Source organism: Bos mutus, chromosome 3 (genome assembly GCF_027580195.1).
Source record: "Bos mutus isolate GX-2022 chromosome 3, NWIPB_WYAK_1.1, whole genome shotgun sequence".
Lineage (NCBI taxonomy): Eukaryota > Metazoa > Chordata > Mammalia > Artiodactyla > Bovidae > Bos > Bos mutus.
This window is the reverse complement of record NC_091619.1, coordinates 103,204,058-103,224,709: the sequence shown is the minus strand read 5'-3', so window position 1 is coordinate 103,224,709 and position 20,652 is coordinate 103,204,058. Positions and strand designations below refer to the sequence as shown.

The window sequence follows — 20,652 nt, the reverse complement described above, 5'->3', positions numbered from 1 at the left end:
TGCTTATTAATAAAATCTTAAATGCATACAAAAAATTCTATGGATATAATAATATGTAAGCAACAGTTTTAAAACACCATGAATAGACCACAATTTAATGATAGTGGTTGACTAAGAGTCCATTATTTCTAAAATGTCCTAACTGGTAAATGTGGGACCTGATTTCCAAAATCCTCTTCTTATTTGTTTTGGGGTTTGGCCTGCAGAAGTGAAGTAGCCGTTCTTATTGTTGGATTGAAAGTCTTCATGATCAGGTATAGTGATGGCTCGACACTGAGGCTCATTTAGTCTTAGTTTGTCCTTATTTGTAAGCTTATTTTATTGAAAGCTGACCCTGGAACTAATAGTAAAGCCTGGACTACACCTAAATCCTTGGCTGTGGACTCTCAGAGGCAACAGGTTTCCAGAGACCTCTTTAAGAGTTCCCCTGTCATGGTTCAGTGCTAAGGAATATGTCTGCCAAGCAGGAGATATGGGTTTGATTCCTGGGTTGAGAAGATCCCCTGGAGAAGAAAATGACAATCCACTCTAGTATTCTTGCCTGATAAATCTGATGGACTGAGGAGTCTGGTGGGCTAGTCCGTGGAGTTGCAAAGAGTTGAACAGGACTTAGCTACTGAGCACACAGGAACAGCATTAGGGATGGATAACGTTTTGGTATATATGTGTGTGTGTGTGTGTGTGTGTGTGTATAATACAATGGAATATTATTCAGCCATAAAAATAAACAAATTGGAGTCAGTTCTAATGAGGTGGATGAACCTGGAGCCTGTTATACAGAGTGAAGTAAGTCAGAAGAGAAAAACAAATATCTTATATTAAAGCATTTATATGGGTTCTAGAAAAATGGTGCTGATGAACCTATTTTCATGGCAGGAATAGAGACGCAAACATGGAGAACAGACTTGTGTACACACGGGGTAAGAAGAGAGTGGGACTAGTTGAGAAAGCAGCACTGAAGCGTATACGTTCCTTTGTATATAAAATAGATAGCTAGTGGGAAGTTGCTGTATAGCATGGGAAGTTCAGCTTGGTGCTCTGCGACAACCTAGACGGGTGGGATGGGGCAAGGGGTGGGAGGAAGGTTCGAGACGGAGGGGACGTGTGTATACTTATTGCTGATTCATGTTGTTGTATGGCAGAAGCCAACAAACATTGTAAAGCAATTATCTTCCAATTAAAAAACATTAAAGAGAGAGAGAGTTCCCCTGTCAATGAAACTGAGTCAGCTGAAGCGATGTGGATGAACTTAGAGCCTGTCATACAGAGTGAAATAATTCAGAAAGAGAAAAACAAATATCACATATTAATGCAAATATATGGAATCTAGAAAACTGGTACTGATGAACCGATTTTTGTGGCAGCAATGGAGGTGCAGGCGTAGAGAATGAACTTACGGACATCGGTGGGGAAGGAGAGTGGAGGAAGAATTGAAAGAGCAGCGTTGACATATACACACTGCTATGTGTAAAACAGCTAGCTGGCAGGAAGCTGTACAGCACAGGGAGCTCAGCTCTGTGCTGTGATGACCTAGAGGGGCAGAATGGGATGGTGGGAAGGCGGCTTAAGAAGGAGGGGGTATATGTATGCATATAGCTGATTCGCTGTGTTGTCCAGAGAAACTAATACAACATTGTGAAGCAATTATATTCCAATTAAAAAAGATCGTTCCCCTGTTATAGTGTGTTAATGGATTGGATCTGGGGCTTCTCACACCTTCCTGTAAGCTCTGACTTGTCTGCCTTTACCAGTAGATCATGATAAAGTACTAGTGACTTTATTCTGATCCTCCAGTGCCCCCTCCTCAGTCTTGCCACAGTTGTGTAAGGTCTCATCCCTAAAATAAATTCTTAATCCATAGCACATGCAGTGTCTATGTTTCTTGAATGAACTCCAATTGCTACACATAACAAGTTTGTGCAGAGCTAGCCTGCCAGGCATGGCCTTATAGCAGGCACCTCCTCTGCCTGGTGGAAAACTTGAACCAGCTCGATTTAACCAAAACGGTAGTACCTCTGAACTTGCAAAGCTTCTTGAACTGTGAAATAGAGGAACTATATTGGGGACTGGCCCTGCAGGTCACTAGAGGTTGGCCAGGAGATACCACTTACTCAGGGCTCAGTACAATTCAGTCACTCAGTCGTGTCTGACTCTTTGCAACCCAATGGACTGCAGCACGTCAGGCTTCCCTGTCCATCACCAACTCCTGGAGCTCACTCAAACTCATGTCCATTGCGTTGGTGATGCCATCCAACAATCTCATCCTCTGTCATCCCCTTCTTCTCCTGCCTTCAATCTTTCCCAGCATCAGGGTCTTTACCAATGAGTCAGTTCTTTGCATAAGGTGGATAAAGTATTGGAGTTTCAGCTTGAGCATCCGTCCTTCCAATGAATATTCAGGACTGATTTCCTTTAGGATTGACTGGTTTGATCTCCTTGCAGTCCAAGGGACTCTCAAGAGTCTTCTCCAACACCACAGTTCAAAAGCATCAATTCTTCGGTGCTCAGCTTTCTTCATAATTTCTCCAACTCTCACATCCTTACATGACTACTGGAAAAACCATAGCTTTGACTAGATGGACGTTTGTCAGCAAAGTAGTGTCTTTGCTTTTTAATATACCATCTAGGTTGGTCATAGCTTTTCTTCCAAGGAGCAAGCATCTTTTAATTTCATGGGTGCAGTCACCATCTGCAGTGATTCTGGAGCCCAAGAAAATAAAGTCTCACTGTTTCCATTGTTTCCTCATCTATTTGCCATGAAGTGATGGGCCCAGATGCCTTGATGTTAGTTTTTTGAATGTTGAGTTTTAAGCCAGATTTTTCACTCTCCTCTTTCACTTTCATCAAGAGGCTCTTTAGTTCTTCGCTTTCTTCCACAAGGGTAGTGTCATCTGTGTATCTGAAGTTATCAACATTTCTCCAGGCAATCTTGATTCCAGCTTGTGCTTCCTCCAGCCTGGCATTTCTCATGATGTATTCTGCATAGAAGTTATATAAGCAGGGTGACGATATACAGCCTTGACATACTCCTTTCCCAATTTGGAACCAGTTCATTGTTCCATGTCCAGTTCTAACTGTTGTCTCTTGACCTGCATACAGATTTCTCAGGAGGCAGGTAAGGTGGTGTGGTATTCCCATCTCTTGAAGAATTTTCCACAGTTTGTTGTGATCCACACAGTCAAAGGCTTTGGCATAGTCGATAAGGTAGAAATAGATGTTTTTCTGGAAGTCTTGCTTTTTTGATGATCCAACAGATGTTGGAAATTTGATCTCTGGTTCCTCTTCCTTTTCTAAAACCATCTTGAGCATCTGGAAGTTCATGGTTCATGTACTGTTGAAGATTGGCTTGGAGAATTTTGAGCATTACTTTGCTAGCCTGTGAGATGAGTGCAATTGTGGTATAGTTTGAACATTCTTTGGCATTGCCCTTCTTTGGGATTGGAATGAAAATTGACCTTTTCCAGTCCTGTGGCCACTGCTGAGCTTTTCAAATTTGCTGGCATATTGAGTGCAGCACTTTAATAGCATCGTCTTTTAGGATTTGAAATAGCTCGACTGGAATTCCATCACCTCCAATAGCTTTGTTCATAGTGATGAACAAAGGCTTAGGGCTTCCTAAGGCCCACTTGACTTCACATTCCAGGATGTCTGGCTCTAGGTGAGTAATCACACCATTGTGGTTTTCTGAGTCATGAAGATCTTTTTTGCATAGTTCTTCTGAGTATTTGGCACTTTGATGTGGGGACAGCATCCATTGTGTTCATCAGAAGCAGACCTAGCACTTCTGTGATCAACACTCCCATCACCTTCTAGCAGCCAGAAGAACATAAGGTATCCCATTAGAGACACAGAGGAATCTGTAACTGCAACCAGTTCTGACAGGTATCCCTCTGGGAACAGATGAGGACTCCCTGTAAGAGGAAAGTAATGGAGTAAGGGGTGATGTGCCTGGTGCTTCTGCTCTGCAGGTCTCTAGTAATCATGACCCCCAGAGCTGGAGACAATGTCAGAGGTCATCCAGGTAGGTTTCCTGGGCTGCGTCAGCCTCACCTCCTCTGCCCTCTTGACCAGGTTCAGAGTGAATAACCACTTCTACATCCTTATTTGTAGCCTGCTGCTGAGCTGAGTATATCCGGGATTGAGTTGAAATTTTCTTTGCTGGTTTTCCTGCTTTCAGCGTTGACTTTCTGTTTGACCACATGTTCTAATGGAGCTAAAACCTAGAGTATGAACACGGCTGACTGCATAGAATTAAATGTCTTCTGCAATGCTCTGGCCATAGACTGGGCCTTGTGAAGGTCTTTGCTACTATACAACCAGCACCTAGACTGATTACTATCAATTGGTCGTGTGAAATATGAATGTGCTTTTTAGGTCAATCTGTACTCCGACTGGCAATGTATGAAAATCCATGTTTTATTGTGTTCTCAATTTATTATTGAGGCCACCTCTCCTCTGTTGTGTAAACTCTGCCAGATTCTAAAGGTGAAAAAGTGGTATCTCACTGATATTTTAAATTGCATTTCTTTGGTGCCTATTATGGTATGATTTCCCCACATGTTTATTAACTTTTTGGACTTCTTTTTTATAAAGTGTCATATCTGTTGCCAGTTTTCCTAAGTGTGTATATTTTTCTTACCAATTTGTAAGAGCTTCTTTTGTGTTAATGATTTTATTCATGTGTCTATAAGTATGTTGCAGTTATATGCTTTGTGTTGCTATTTGCCTTTAATTTTGCTTCATTATTTATGCAATGCTCTGGCTCCTGATGGTGAGTTCGGGTAATAGCTTTGGGGAATTGTGAACCTGCACCTTTGACATGGAGCCTGGCCTGTTACAGAGGGAACAGACATTCATGTTATATTTTTTGGTAAGCCCAGCTGATTTTTTTTGTAAGGAGTTTCATAGACAGTGTATATCAGCAAGAGGCTGGGAAAAACCCAAAGGGGCTCCATGCTATCTTATGGGACATGTCTCTAGAACATCAGGGGAATTGCTTTGTTGGGTTCTGAAGTTCCCATGGCAGCCAGCAGTCAGTAAAGATGGGTGATGCCCTGTACCGTGATCCTGCAGATTGATGAAACATGGGAAAAACAATTCATATTTGTAAAGATTCTATGAGAAATAAACATTGTTTTGGGGAAAGTCCCTTCAAGCAAGAGAGAACAGAGCAAAAAAATTCCACTGAATTTTTAACCTCTTTCTGAACTCCCTAAATTTTGCATCTGGAGGTCACATTGTATTCATCCTCTAATTTCTCTCATCCTTAAGTGCACAGAATCTCTTCTCCCTGAGATTATCCAGAGAGGCTATTGTTTTTAAAAATGGATGTCATTAGAAAAAAAAGGAGAAATGAAGAGAGAAAAATATGAGAACAGTAAAAAATGGTCATAAAGGAAAATTTTGCCCCTAAGATGCTAATAACTTCAACTGATCCCAGATGCTCTAACTGGCGCAGCTTATAGATGGGTACACATAGGCTCATTTCATCCTTCTCAAGTTCTTTTCCAACCATAAAAATTTCCACTTTACAGTTTTTGAGTTCCTCCTTCTTCCACTCTCCGACTCCATCACTCTTTTTTTTTCACTGTCTCTCTAGGGATTCAGTCACCCACTAACCAGGAAGATCATGGCCATTTAAGGGTTGATAATTCATCCACAAATAAAAGATATTGAAAATTGAAACTAACATTTCCTAAAAAATTACTGTATGTCAGGCTCTGTACAAAGAACATTTTGTGTATTATCTCATTTAATCATCACAACTTCCCTCTAAGGGAGAGATACAAACCTTAGAGGAGTTAAGTGAGCTGTAAGACTTCACATGCCAAAAAATTAATAAATAAAAACACACGATTAATTATGTTAATAGAAAAAATTCACATATCTCATAATTGATAAAGCCAAATGTGTCATCCTGGTCTGCCTGGCGCTAGAGTCCTGGCTCTTGACCACTGTGTTAGGTCTTCTGGATCGTCTTTGTCTCAAATCACAGCATCGTAGACAATGCTGATTGCCAAACACACTGTTCTCTCCCACTGAGGAGTTGAATGGTTAGCTTTATGGAGACCATCTCTTCCAGGTCTTATGGAAGAGTCTTTAGGGAGTTGGTGAGTGTACGCCCTCATGTAAGATTTCCCAGATCTTAATCTTTAAAGTGTCACTCTGGGGCCCTGCCCCTTCCCATCAGTTTGAGGAAAGCATTTTTCACATCCTTATCCCTCAGACTGTAGATGACAGGGTTGAGGAAGGCTGTGGCAATGTTGTAGAAAAGGGCCATTTTCTTGCCACTGACAAGGAGTCAGAGCCAGGGCTCATGTACGTGATGATGCAAGGAATAGCGAACATGGTGAACACAGTAATGTGGGAGGTACAGGTGGAGAAGGCCTTGATCCGTCCTTTGGCTGAGCGGATCTTCATGATGGTGGCAAAGATGTTGACATAGACAAGGACAATCAGGGAGAGTGGGACCACAATGACATTGAAGCCGGTGATGAAGTCCACCAAATCATTGAGGGATGTGTCTGCACAAGCCAGCTTCAGTACTGCAGGAACCTCACAGAAGTAGTGGTCAATTTCATTAAGACCACAGTAGGAAAGGCGCATAGCAAAGAAGGTAAAGCACAGACCACCCACCACACCATAGACTGCACAGATGCCCACCATGAGAAGGCACACCCAGGGGCTCATGATGACCTTATACCAGAGAGGGTGGCAGATGGCCACGTACCTGTCCAAGGACATGATGGTGAAAAGCCAGTACTCAGTGATTCCACAGAAAAGGAAGATGTACATCTGGGCCACACATCTAGCAAAAGAGATGGCTCTCTTCTTGCTGAGAATATGCGCGAGCATCTGGGGCACAGTCGTGGTGGTGTAGCACATGTCCAGCATGGAGAGGACACTGATGAAGAAGTACATGGGCGTGTGGAGGCGTGTGTCCCGGTGGATGAGGGTGATGAGGAGGCTGTTGCTCACAAGGATCAGCAGGTAAAAGACTAGAAAGAAGGTGAAGAGCAGAGGATTGGTCCTGGGGTTTGACGCAAAGCCCAACAGGATGAATTCTGTCACAGCTGAATGGTTAAGCTCCTGCATTGTGATCTGCCTGTTTAAAGATTTTGAGGGATATGTAATTTATTGGGTTTTGGTACCAAGGAACTTTCACACTCATTTTTTCATTTATGTTTCTTAACAGGAAGTTTGGGCTAGCAGATGCGCAGTACTGGAGAGGTCCCTGTAGTAGTTTGAGTGGTGTCAGCATTTGGTTCTGGATTAAGTTACAGTCATGGTGATGAAAGGGTGAAGGCCAAGTCAAGGAAATGCTGTGTGCTGTGTTCAATTCTGTCTCTTCTTTTCCAGAGACAGCTTTGCTTTTCTCAGACTTATTTGTTCCATTTTATGATTTCTCCTGGGACAGCAGAGGTTTCTAAACCTTGGTTTAAAGATCAGGATTAGAACTATTACACTCATAAAATGGGTTAAGCTTTTCATCACTGTTAGGATTATCATTAATGTTAGACTTTTTCTGGTGAACAAAACTTTACTGCTGTTCATTAATTATGTCATTGATTCAACATAGTTTTTGCCAAATGCTTATTATTTGTTGTAAATCAGGGGGGCAAGGAAGAGTTATAAATGATATGGGTAGGAAAATGATTTCATGCAATCTACCAAGATAAATTCTAAGTATGTTAAAGAGTGAAATGCAAGAAATAATATAGTAAGACAATCTTGGAAAAATATATGGGTGAATATTTATTTTATGGTGGAAGAGATGCCTTTAAGCATCAACTGATTGTTCCAATTCCTTCAGCCTCTTGTTGTTGACCCTTATCCTCTAATAACTAAACAAAGCAACACAGCTCCTCATCGGACCTGCTGTCTATTTACTCAGTAGTTTTGAGGGCTCCTTGTGATTCCCAGGTCATTTTGCTCTAAAATCCTTGGTCTTATTGAAGCCTTGACCTACCTTGCTGCCTTGCTTGTGTGGGTACTGAACTTTTCAGTGGTTCATCCCTATGGTCTTTCTTCACCATGTCCCCAAACCTCACTAACACAAGGATGATATATGTAAGACTTGTCCTAAAGGTATGGGTAAAAGGAAAGATTTATAATGCAGTACAGAACAGAAAACTCTTTTTTTAATGAACATTTAATGCTGTATAGTTCCTAAGTTATCTGTGCAACACTTCTTCCTATATAGCTCTCAGCCAGTTGGCAGGTGACTGGAGACTGGTCTACTTCTTGGAACCTCCTCCCATCTCCCCTTGTCTCCCTGTTCTAGGAGTCTCCTTACTCCTGTTACCTGCGCCATGAGCCATGAATCCAATGCTTCCAAATCAGTGCTTTCAAACTTGACTGTGCTTCAGAATTACCTGGAAGGCATGTCAGATGCTGCTGCTGCGTGTCATAAGGAGATCTGAATTGGAAGATGGGGTTGGAAAGTGAGAATTTGCATTTCTAATAAGTTCCCAGGTTCTTCATATGCTGGGGGTCACAGGTTGAAAACTGATCTACTTCATGGTAAAGAGAAAGTTGGTCCTTTCTGAATTTCCCTGTCTCCACATTATGCTCAATGGCATTATGCTCATTGCATATCCTCTATCTAAATGCCACTATTCAGCGTTTTCATTCTTTCGTTTAAGCATAAGAATAAAGGAAGAAAAGTAAAAAAGAAAAAATAAATATTTTTGGCAATATAAATATAAAAAATAATTTTTTCTTTAAGTTAAAAAAAGAATAATAGTTGTATATGTGGGATACAAGAAAAAGCAAGGGAATTTCATATAAACATCTACTTCTGGTTCATTGACAACACTAAAGCCTTTGACTCTGTGGATCACAACAAACTGGAAAATTCTTAAAGAGATGGGACTACAAGACCACCTTACCTGCTTCCTGATAAACCTATGTGCAGGTCAAGAAGTAACAGAACCAGATATGAAATAATGGACTAGTTTCAAATTGTGAAAGGAGTACATCAAGGCTGTATATTGTCAGTCTGCTTATTTAACTTCTCTGCAGAGAACTTTCATGCTTAATCTTGGGCTGGATGAATCACAAGCTGGAATCAAGATTGCCAGGAGAATTATCAACAACCTCAGACATGCAGATGACACCATTCTAATGCAGAAAGTGAAGAGGAACTAAATAGCCTCTTTATGAGGGTGAAAGAGGAGAATGAAAAAGCTGGCTTAAAACTCAGCATTCAAAAAACTAAGATTATGGCATTGATCCCATCATTTCATGGCAAATAGATGGGGAAAGAGTTGAAGCAGTGACAGATTTTGTTTTCCTGGGCTCCAAAATCAATGCAAATGGTGACTGCAGCCACAAAATTGAAAGACATTTGCTCCTTGGAAGAAAAGTTATGACAAACCTAGATACCATATTAAAAAGTAGAAACATCACTTTGCCAACAAAAGTCTATATAGACAAAGCTATGGTTTTTCCAGTAGTCATTTATGGATGTAAGATTTGGACCATAAACAAGGCTGAGTGCCAAAGACTTGAAGCTTTTGAATTTTGGTGCTGCAGAAGACTTTTGAGAGTCTCTTGGACAGCAGGTAGATCAAACCAGTCAATCCTAAGGGAAAACAACCCTGAATATTCATTGGAAGGACTGATGCTGAAGCTGAAGCTCCAATACTTTGCCCACCTGATGCGAAGAGCCAACTCATTGGAAAAGGCCCTAACGCTGAGAAAGATTGAGGGCAAGAGGAGAAGGAGATGACTGAGGATGAGATGGTTGGGTGGCATCACTGACTCAATGGACATGAATTTGAGTAAACTCCAGGAGACAGGGAAGGACAGGGAAGCCTGTCATGCTGCCATTTACAGAGTTGCAAAGAGTTGGACATGACTTAGTGACTGAACATTAACAACAATGTGGCCTACAGTTATTAAAATGATTAGAATATAAAGATCATTTCTTCATAAAGAAAAGACTAATAACCAAAATTGAGACATGCATAATCAATTCACGAAAGAAGAGATTCATGAATAATGAACCCACAAAAGTTTAAAGACTGCCTGTTAAAACATCAATGAAAGAGCCTTGAACCTATACATTGGCAAAAAATTCTTTTAAAATGATAATGCCTGGCATCCAGTTTACAGTAAAGGAGACATTCTTGTATGTTGATATGAAAATTCATATGAGAAATAAATGACTGCAATCTTTCTGCAAGAAAATTTGACAGTATGTAACTTCACCATTAAGAATTTTGCCTAGGGAAAAATGAGACATGTGGGGAGAGAGTTGCATCGGAAGGCACAGTCTTAACCACTGGGCCACCAGGGAAGCCCCCAGTGATACTGTGAAGATGGAATATATAGGGATTTAACTTCTCCGTTCAGACTAGCTAGGTAAAAGGGTGGATATGAGTGAAAGATCAGAGATGGAGGAAGACGTGCTGGACCTAGACAAGACTGGAAGAGGACGGAAGGGAGAGCTTCTCCTTTTGTCTGAGCTCATCTCCTCCACTGAGTTACACTTGGGAATCAGCTTATATAGCTCAATGCAAGTACATTTACTGCTTAAGATAAAAGTGTTTTGAATAGGAAATAGGTCCTAAGAGAGAGATAGTTGAACAGGTCCCGGTTGGTGAGAAACTGCCCAGTTTTTACCTCCAGCTTGTCCTTTCAGGGTGAGGGTAGAGGAGATGTGGGTGACAGGACTCTGCCCCCCAAGGACACCTTGGCCTTTGATGAGTTTGTGTCTTTGCCCTAAGTAGAGCCTGGGGACTGGGTTCTACCTTTACTTTCCTTGGCCGACTTATTATGTGTCTTAAGGGCCAGTTGCTCGAACTCTCTGAACCTTAGGTTCTGACCCTGCCACTCCAGGTGTGATAATGACCTATGACCAATGAAAAAACAGAAATGAATCAAGTGATTGCCAAGTCCTTGTAGGGATAAACCTCCAGATTCCATTGGCTGGATCTGGGGCTAGAGATGCCAGCCTTGGCTTCTTGTTAGGATGTAATAGAAATCACAGAAAATTTGTTTTTGTTTTAATTTTGGACCCGTATACTTATCTTTTATTCAAATACCGACTCCCTTGCAGCACAAGCTAGGAGACAAAAGACTCAAAGTCGTTTTGAATTTTCACGTTTGCTGTTTACTGCTGTCACTCTGAGCAAGTAATTGTTTCTCATCTGTGAAATAAAACAAGAGGTTCATTGCAATAATACATGGTTCTGTCAAGTTCTGAAGATATGCTTTTCCTCCCTTCCCCTTTCTCCAGCTCTCCCTGCCCATACCCTCCTCCAGCATCATCACAGGCCTGCAGGGACTAAAAATGACCCAGGGCATGCTCAGTGTGTGCATGCTCTGTCACTCAGTCATGTCCAATAAACAGGCAAAACTAGAAAGAAACAAAAGCACAGAGAATGATGGGGAAAGATAGAGAGGCCCCGAAGGGAGGGAGAGACACAAACACAATTGGGAAGAAGGCGGAGAGAGGCACAGAGAACCAGAATCTGCAAGTGGGCTACAGACAGGGAGAGAGGAAAATTAATGCTGGGAGTATAATTGACATCAGTGGGAGGAGTAGGAGGGGGCTCAGCAGGAGGAAAAAGGTGGGAGATTGTTTTTTCTTCTTTTTGTGAAAGAAGAAGTAAAAAGACTAAAGGAAAGGGGCAAAAGACATGGAGACCCTGTTGGAGAGTCAGGGGGATAAAACATGGTGAAGATGCAGATGAATAAAGATACAGGGAGACAAGGGAGAACACAGGAGGGAATATTAGAAAAGCTGGGAAGGTCGTGTGTGAGCCAGGCCTGCGAGAAAAAGGCACCAGAGGGCAGAGGAGGGCAACTGGAGCAACAGAGAGCCTGCAGAGGCCAGACAGGGGAAAAGAGAGACAGGGCAATCTACAGGGCAGGTGGAGAGAGGCAAGGGCAAGTCTCCCAGGGAGAGAGAAGGAGATGGAGGGGAGGGCAAGAGCAAGAAGATGGGGTGACTGCAGGCAAGGGAGGGCTGAACAGAAGGGTGGAAGCAGAGGGAGCCGGAAGGTGAGGGAGATACACAGACAGCGGAGGATGAGGGCAGAGAACTGGATTCCAGGGGGAGACCCAGAGAAACCCCGCAGGGACGATCCCTGTGAGTCAAAGAGGCAGGTACAGAGCGAGGAGAAGAGGAGAGAAGCAGGGAGGCTGGAGATGACTGAGCTACAGGCAAATCCAGTGGCACAGCAAGCAGTAAACTGATGTCAAGAGGCCAGAAAAAAAAAAAAAAAAAAAAAGGCCCAGAGTGAGCTGAAGATCCAGTCAGGCAGAACACCAGAGCTACACACTCAGAAAGAGGATCAGAGAGATGAATGAAATCTTTGGAGGCAGAGAAGCCTGGAGACAGCAAACAGAAAAAGAGACAGAAGGAGGCACGTGGAGAGGGATGGAAAGTAAGAAAGAGAAGGAGAGGCAGAAAGAGAGAGAGAGAGAGAGAGAGAGAGAGAGAGAGAGAGAGAGATAATAATAGACCCAGAGACAGAGGAAGGAATAGATAGACATAAAGAGAAAAAGAGGCAGACTCAGCCAAGGAGATACTCACATAGATGTGGGGAGAGAAAGCAAGGTGAGCAGGAACAATGGACCAGGTCCTACCTGGAGCCTCCTGCAAGTCTGGGGGTGGGGGGCAACTGCAGCCTGGCTTGCTCCCCAGAATGTCTGTGGGCACTGCTGTCCTGAGATTATAAACCGTACAGGGAAGGGAGCGGTGGGCAAAGCTCCCTCAGTCTCAGGGGACCACTCCTGGGTGACATGTGGCCCCAGGACTCTAGCCAGGAGCTAAGTTCCTTCAGTCCTTTGCTGCTGGGGAGGAAGCCCCAGGCTCCCACTCAGTAGCATCACCCCTGCTCAGACTAGGCCCTTCAGCAGGCCCAGGGAGGGCAGGGGGAATGTAAGGCTCACCTGGGACAGGACTGTGGACGCTGGAAAGGAGGCATGCTTGGGAACTCAGGAAGGACCCTGAGGGCTGGATCTTTTCTCAGCTGCTCCTCCTTTCACAGGAAAAAAAAATGAGGCCCCCCTGGGAGGTGTAGGGTGATGAAGGCTGTGAAATTGTCCTCTCCTTCTGCCAGGGTGCATCCCAAGGGCTGTTTTATCCATTAAAAACTGTAGGAAAATTTTCTAGGGCCCTAAAGCTTTAGTCTACAGACATATTAGAGTCACAAAAGATATTATCGACTCAAAGATAGGGACCCCACAGAATCAAAAGTGGTTCGCTGTTAAATACAACATTTTATCAGTTAGTCAGTGGCAACTCATTAAACCTACATATAATCATATCAGAAGTGATATATTAATTATATTTGATGTGGGACATGGTACATTTTTTTGTATCTAGTAAATAACAGTGCCCATGAAGGGTTGAAACCACCCAGTGCCTCTTGGGTTTCAGCCCCGTGAGGGTGTGTTCTGTCATTTCAAGTATTTGGTGAGAAGCTCTTCTTAGAGAGGAGAGAAGGGACCAGGCTCCCAGTGTGACCCCTCACTTCACAAGGTCTGTAGCACCGAGGACTTCAGACAGGTAACAGGAAGAACTTGCCTCCTGCAATTGTGAGTGAGGCAGTGGTGAAACCTTTTGGAGCGTTCTTTGTGATGTCTCGGACCAAGGGGTAGGGAGGAGTTCAGTCCTGCCTAGAGGGCAAAAGAAAATTCAGGCTCCATCCTTCCCAAGCATGAGAAAGTCCCCTGCCCACACACACCCCAGGGGAACTGGAGTTACATTTGTTTCTAGGCCAGGTATTTCCTCACAGGAGCCAGACTGGGACTTGAGGTGAAAGCTGGGAGCCAACAGGGGAGAGCTGATGAGAGTGGAGCCCAAGAGCTTAGCTTCTGGGACAGCAGGCTGCTTAGGCTGGGCCACTTGGCTCATTCTAGCCCCAACTGCACTCTGTACTCCCCAGATGAAGTCTCTTCCCTCTCCTCCTTACTGGTCATGCCTGTGACCACACAGAGTGCCGAGCGTTTCCTCCTGGGTGATGGTCTCTATCCTGCTCCCCACTCTCCTGATCCTGACCCCAGAACGGAGTCCATTGCAGCACTGACTAGGCCATCCCCTCTTCCACTCAAGGGGAGCTCAGGGTTTCATGGCATCCACGTCCAGGTAATTCTGACTTCAGCTCCCTCTGAGACCCTCAGGGATGAAGGCCTTTACCTACTCCAAAGGGAAGCACCAGCCCAGGGGACTCCTCACACCTCTGGAGGGCTGTTTCTTTTCTCACATTCCACTGGACCAGCCTGAAAAGCCCTCGCCTAAGCTGTCTACCTCAAGGAATGAGGGTTTCCAGTTCTGTGACATTCACATGGTGGCTGTAGCCATCTTTCTAATCTGCAGCTCTGATTTTGTTCCCCCTGTCCCAGAGGCCTCATTGGTTCCCACGTGTGGAATTTAGTCTCAACTCCTTAGTTCAGATGCCAAAATCCTTCTTGCTCTGAATCTTGTCCATCACTCCAGTTTTCCTTCCTGCAGCTCAATGAAGCCTCTGACAAATGTTCATCTAAGAAAAATCATAAGGAAAAGACTCATGAGTTCATTAAGAATTCGATTCGTTCAAAGTCATTATTCTATTCATCAAAAAAAAAAAAAAAATGAAAGGAATACTTCTCAGGAGTGAAAATAATGAACATGGAAAAAATATTAAAACCTATATTGAGTGAAAAAAAATCAAGCTACAAAAGAATATATATATATTGTGTAACTCAATTTTAAAAATTATAGAAACAAATAATAAATTATCTAAGAATTGTGTTATGTTTCTTCAAAAATATTAATGAAAACAATTAATAACATTAGACCTTGAAATGTTAGCTATAGTTCTTCTTGCTTCTTCTGTCTGCTCTCTGGTGAATGAGGCTAAAAGTCTTGTAGACGATTGTTGATTATAGAAGAACTATGATCTGGCAACTGCCTAATGAAAACCACTTCACAGAAAGTTAATCAAAATGAAAATGACAGAGGGTTAGGTCCCAGATTTAGGAACAAGCTAAAATCCCAGAAAACCAACTAAATGAAGTAGAGATAGGCAATCTTTCAGAAAAAGAATTCAGAATAATTATAGTGAAGATATCCAGGACCTAGGAAAAGCAATGGAGAAGATGCAAGAAATGTTTACCAAAGACCCAGAAGAACTAAAGAACAAACAAACAGAGATGAATAATACACTAGAAGGAATCAGTAGTAGAATAACTGAGGTGGAAGAACAGATAAATGACTGGAAGACAGAATGGTGGAAATCACTGCTGAAAAACAGAAAGAAGACTGAAAAAAAGTGAAGGCAGCCTAAGAGAACTCTGGGACAACATTAAATGCACCAACATTCATATAGGCATGAAGGAGAAGAGAGAAAAGACCTGAGAAAATATTTGAAGAGATTATAGCTGAAAACTTCCCTAACATGAGAAAGGAAATATTCAGCCAAGGCCAGGAAGCACAGAGAGTCCCAGGCAGGATAAACCCAAGGAGGAACACACTGAACAGATAATAATCAAACTGACCAAAATTAAAGATAAAAGATTAAAAGCAACAAGGGAAAAACAACAAATAACATACAAGGAAACACCCAAAAGGCTATAAGCTGATTTCTCAATCGAAACTCTACAGGCCAGAAGGGGATGGCACAATATATTTAAAGTGATGAAAGAGAAGACTCTGTAACCAAGAATACTCTACCCAGCAAGACTCTTGTTCAGATTTGATGGAAAAATCAAAAGCTTTACAGACAAGCAAAAGTTAAGAGAATTTAGTACCACCAAACCAGCATTATAGCAAATGCTAAAGGAACTTCCCTAGGCAGGAAACACAAGAGAAGAAAAAGATCTACAAAAAATAAAAGTCACTAACTTGTGTCCGACTCTTTGAGACCCCATGGACTGCAACATGCCAGGCTTCCCTGTCCTTCACTATCTCCCAGAGTTTGTTCAAATTCGTGTCTATAGGATCATACATATTGATAATTATCTTAAATGTAAATGGATTAAATGCACCAACCAAAAGACATAGACTGGCTGGGTGGATGAAAATACATGTATGTATGCATTTCCACTTACCACATCACTCTACTTAACCCCTAAATTGTATGTAATTATCTTATACTGTTAGGTTAATCATGTTTCCATTATGGCTTGCAATTGTAATTATCTTTTTTTTTTTTTTTTGGTCTGGCTATTGATTGTGAAAACTGATAAACCGCTTTTACTATTGTGATTAGATTTGTGTTTTAGATGCTCAGTTGTGTACAACTCATTGTGACCCTGTGGGCTATAGTCCACCAGTCCCCTCAGTCCATGGAATTCTGCAGGCAAGAATACTGGAGTGCGTAGCCATTCCCTTTTCCAGGGGATCTTCTCAACCCCAGGATCGAATCAAGGCCTCCCACTTTGTGGGCAGATTCTTTACCTTCTTAGCCACCAGGAAAAGCCCGTGTAACTATTATTCATTTTAATACAATTGTATCACAATTGGTCAACAGAAGATAATAGAATTCTATATCACTAAAACTACCATTTAATAGAAAAACCTTAATCACTTTTTAAAATCCAGGTGCACATTAGAATTATCTTGGAGTTTTTTGAAAAATACAAATGCCCAGGTATTGTTTTCTTTCTCCAAAGCTCCAGATGTGATTCTAATGAGCAGCCATGTTTAAAAACTACTGAACTATATATCTTTCACTTTTATCTAGTTTGTTTCACTTTTTTCTATTTCATATTCAGTACTCCCATTTCATTTAGTTTATGTTTCCTAATTTCTCTCTTATTTTTTGTTGTTCTTTCTCAAACCTTTACCAAGTGTAGTAGAAAAGCTATTATATACATATATTACTAAATAGTACATTTAATATTAATATTAAATTCAATAATAATTAATATTAAATATTAATTAAACATATACATTCAATATATATTTTAGAAAACTTATTAATTTTTGCCTGGCTAAAAGTTTTATGACTTTTTGGTTTCATTTGTTTGACAAAGATGAATAGAATGCTAGATTTCTAATTTATATTCACTCAATACTTTGATGTAGCTCCATTTATTCTGGCATCTAGTATTACTGCTAATGGCAAAGGGCATGGCAACCCATTCCAGTATTCTTACCTGGAGAATCCCATGGACAGAGGAGCCTGGCTGGCTGCAATCCATAAGGCTGTAAAGAGTCGGACACAACTGAGTGACTGAGCATGCATGCATTACTGCTAAAAGTCTAGAAAGCTTTTTATCTTAGTGATTTTTTAAAAAAACAAATTTGAATGAGGCTTGACACTTCTGATCCCATTCTGAAAATATAAAGAAATGCTATGTTGTAAAAATAAAAAACAGTCAATGCTAACTATAGGGTTTTAATCTGTTGTACCTGTCACTTCCAGAGCGTCTCCCTCTTCTTTGTTTATTTTGGCTTCCTCCGTTTGCAAGTCTCTTCAGTGTCTAATTTCCACCCTGACATAAGGAGGTGAAGGTGGTCACTTATTTAGGCTCACTTGTTCAGTTGTGCTGTGGGGAGGGAGGAACACTACAAACAAATATCACTAGTGTGGGGGCACTACTTGCAGTGTATGGACCACTCACTAGTGTGGGGGGACTACTTGCAGTGTATGGACCACACTGGGTTTGCCCCAGCTCATGGTGCCTGTGCTTTCCCCCTCTACACTGCTCAGGCTCCATGTTGCTCTGAAGGGAAACTGTCCAAAGTGGGCCCTGGGTTACGTGCTCTTCTCAGGTCTAAGCTGCTCAGGTTCAGGTTCTGGGGTACTCCACAAAGACACAGACTCGGTTGGGCTTGCATTTTGTGCCCTTCCCAGGTCCGAGGAGCTCAGGCGACCAGATGTTTGGTGAGCACACTATTCCAGGTGTACAGTGCGTCTTTTCACCTCCCCAGTCCCAGCTGCTTGATTTCCTGGGTGCGCTGCAAAAGCACCATCTCAGGTGTGCTGTGTGTCTCCTCTGTGGGGCTGATCTCAAATGGATGAATTCTTAGAAAAGTATAACCTTTCAAAATTGAACCAGGAAGAAATAGAAAATCTTAACAGACCCATCACAAGCACGGAAATCGAAACTGTAATAAAAAAATCTTCAAACAAACAAAAGCCCAGGACCAGATGCCTTCACAGCTGAATTCTACCAAAAATTTAGAGAAGAGCTAACACCTATCCTACTCAAACTTCCAGAAAATTGCAGAGGAAGGTAAACTTCCAAACTCATTCTATGAGGCCACCATCACCCTAATACCAAAACCAGACAAAGATGCCACAAAAAAAGAAAACTACAGGCCAATATCACTGATGAACATAGATACAAAAATCCTTAATAAAATTCTAGCAAACAGAATCCAACAACATATTAAAAAAATTATACATCATGACCAAGTGGGCTTTGTCCCAGGGATGCAAGGATTCTTCAATATTCACAAATCAGTGTGCTACACCACATTAACAAATTGAAAGATAAAAACCATATGATTATCTCAATAGATGCAGAGAAACCCTTTGACAAAATTCAACATCCACTTATGATAAAAACCCTCCAGAAAGCAGGCATAGAAAGAACATATCTCAATATAATAAAAGCCATATGATAAGCCCACAGCAAACATTATCCTCAATGGTGAAAATTTTAAAGCATTTCTCCTAAAGTCAGGAACAAGAAAAGGTGCCCATTCTCACCACTACTATTCAACATAGTTTTGGCCACAGCAATCAGAGAAGAAAAAGAGATAAAAGGAATCCAGATTGGAAAAGAAGAAGTAAAACTCTCACTGTTTGCAGATGACATGATCCTCTACACAGAAAACCCTAAAGACACCACCAGAAAATTACTAGAGCTAATCAATGAATATAGTAAAGTTGCAGGATATAAAATTAACACACAGAAATCCCTTGCATTTCTATACACTAATAATGAGAAAACAGAAAGAGAAATTAAGGAAACAATTCCATTCACCATTGCAATGAAAAGAATAAAATACTTAGGAATAAATCTACCTAAAGAAACAAAAGACCTATATATATAAAACTATAAAACACTGATGAAAGAAATCAAAGATGACACAAATAGATGGAGAAATATACCATGTTCATGGATTGGAAGAATCAATATAGTGAAAGTGAGTATACTACCCAAAGCAATCTATAGATTCCATGCAATCCTTATCAAGCTACCAACGGTATTTTTCACAGAGCTAGAACAAATAATTTCACAATTTGTATGGAAATACGAAAAACCTCGAATAGCCAAAGCAATCTTGAGAAAGAAGAATAGAACTGGAGGAATCGACCTGTCTGACTTCAGGCTATACTACAAAGCTACAGTCATTAAGACAGTATGTCACTGGCAAAAAGATAGAAATATAGACCAATGGAACAAAATAGAAAGCCCAGAGATAAATCCACGCACCTATGGACACGTTATCTTTGACAGAGGAGGCAAGAATATACAATGGAGAAAAGGCAATATCTTTAAGAAGTGGTGCTGGGAAAACTGGTCAACCACTTGTAAAAGAATGAAACTAGAACACTTTGTAACACCATACACAAAAAATAAACTCAAAATGGATTAAGGATCTAAACATAAGACAAGAAACTATAAAAGTCCTAGAGGAGGTCGTCTCCAGGAGCCCTTAGAGACAGAGTCCCCGGCAGCGGCGGTGGCGGCAGGGGCAGTGCACCGGCAGATTCATTCTATCACCTAAAAACTGGTGAAAACCATTAACTGAAGATGTCAAGCAAGACAGCCAGTACCAACAACATCGCCCAGGCACGGAGGACTGTGCAGCAGTTGAGAATGGAAGCCTCCATCGAGAGAATAAACGTTTCAAAGGCATCAGCAGACCTCACGTCCTACTGTGAGGAACACACCAGGAATGACCCTCTGCTGATGGGGATACCAACTTCAGAAAACCCTTCAAGGATAAGAAGACCTGCACCATCTTATAGAGAAGTAGTGAAGTGGATCCTCCCCTCTTCTCAACAAAGCAAATGATGAGCAGCTCTTTGAAAAGATTTACCTTCAGCTTATTTGGTAACCACTGCTAATAACTAAAATGCTCTTAACTTGGATTATGGACTCTGAAGTCTTTACCTTCCAAGTTTTTCTTTCTCTAAATAAAAAAATAAAACTCCTAGAGGAAAACATAGGCAAAACACTCTCTGACATAAATCACAGCAGGATCCTCTATGACCCACCTTCCAGAGTAAAGGAAATAAAAGCAAAAATAAACAAATGAGACCTAATTAAACTTAAAAGCTTTTGCACAACGAAGGTAACTATAAGCAAGGTGAAAAGACAACCTTCAAAATGGGAGAAAATAATAGCAAATGAAGCAGCTGACAAAGAATTAATCTCAAAAATATACAAGCAGCTCCTGCAGCTCAATTCCAGAAAAATAAATGACCCAATCAAAAAATGTGCCAAAGAACTAAACTGACATTTCTCCAAACATACAGATGGCTAACAAACACTTGAAAAGATGTTCAACATTACTCATTATCAGAGAAATGCAAATCAAAAGCACAATGAGGTACCATCTCATGCCGGTCTTAATGGCAGCTATCAAAAAGTTTACAAACAATAAATGCCAGAGAGGGTGTGGAGAAAAGGGAACCCTCTTACAATGTTGGTGGGAATACAAAGTAGTACAGCCACTATGGAGAACAGTGT

The 20,652-nt window shown here is 41.5% G+C and overlaps 1 protein-coding gene and 1 pseudogene across 1 annotated transcript; one reads left to right on the top strand and one right to left on the bottom strand.

Moving 5' to 3' along the window:
- Positions 1 to 6,160: 6,160 nt before the first annotated feature.
- On the bottom strand, positions 6,161 to 7,095 carry LOC102287185 (olfactory receptor 2D2-like). The gene is given in 2 exon segments (XM_014481855.2): positions 6,161 to 6,297; positions 6,300 to 7,095. Coding segments are annotated over 2 exon segments (933 nt in total).
- Positions 7,096 to 19,693: 12,598 nt separating this feature from the next.
- Positions 19,694 to 20,044, top strand: LOC138986242 (guanine nucleotide-binding protein G(I)/G(S)/G(O) subunit gamma-12 pseudogene; annotated as a pseudogene).
- The last annotated feature ends 608 nt before the right edge of the window (positions 20,045 to 20,652 follow it).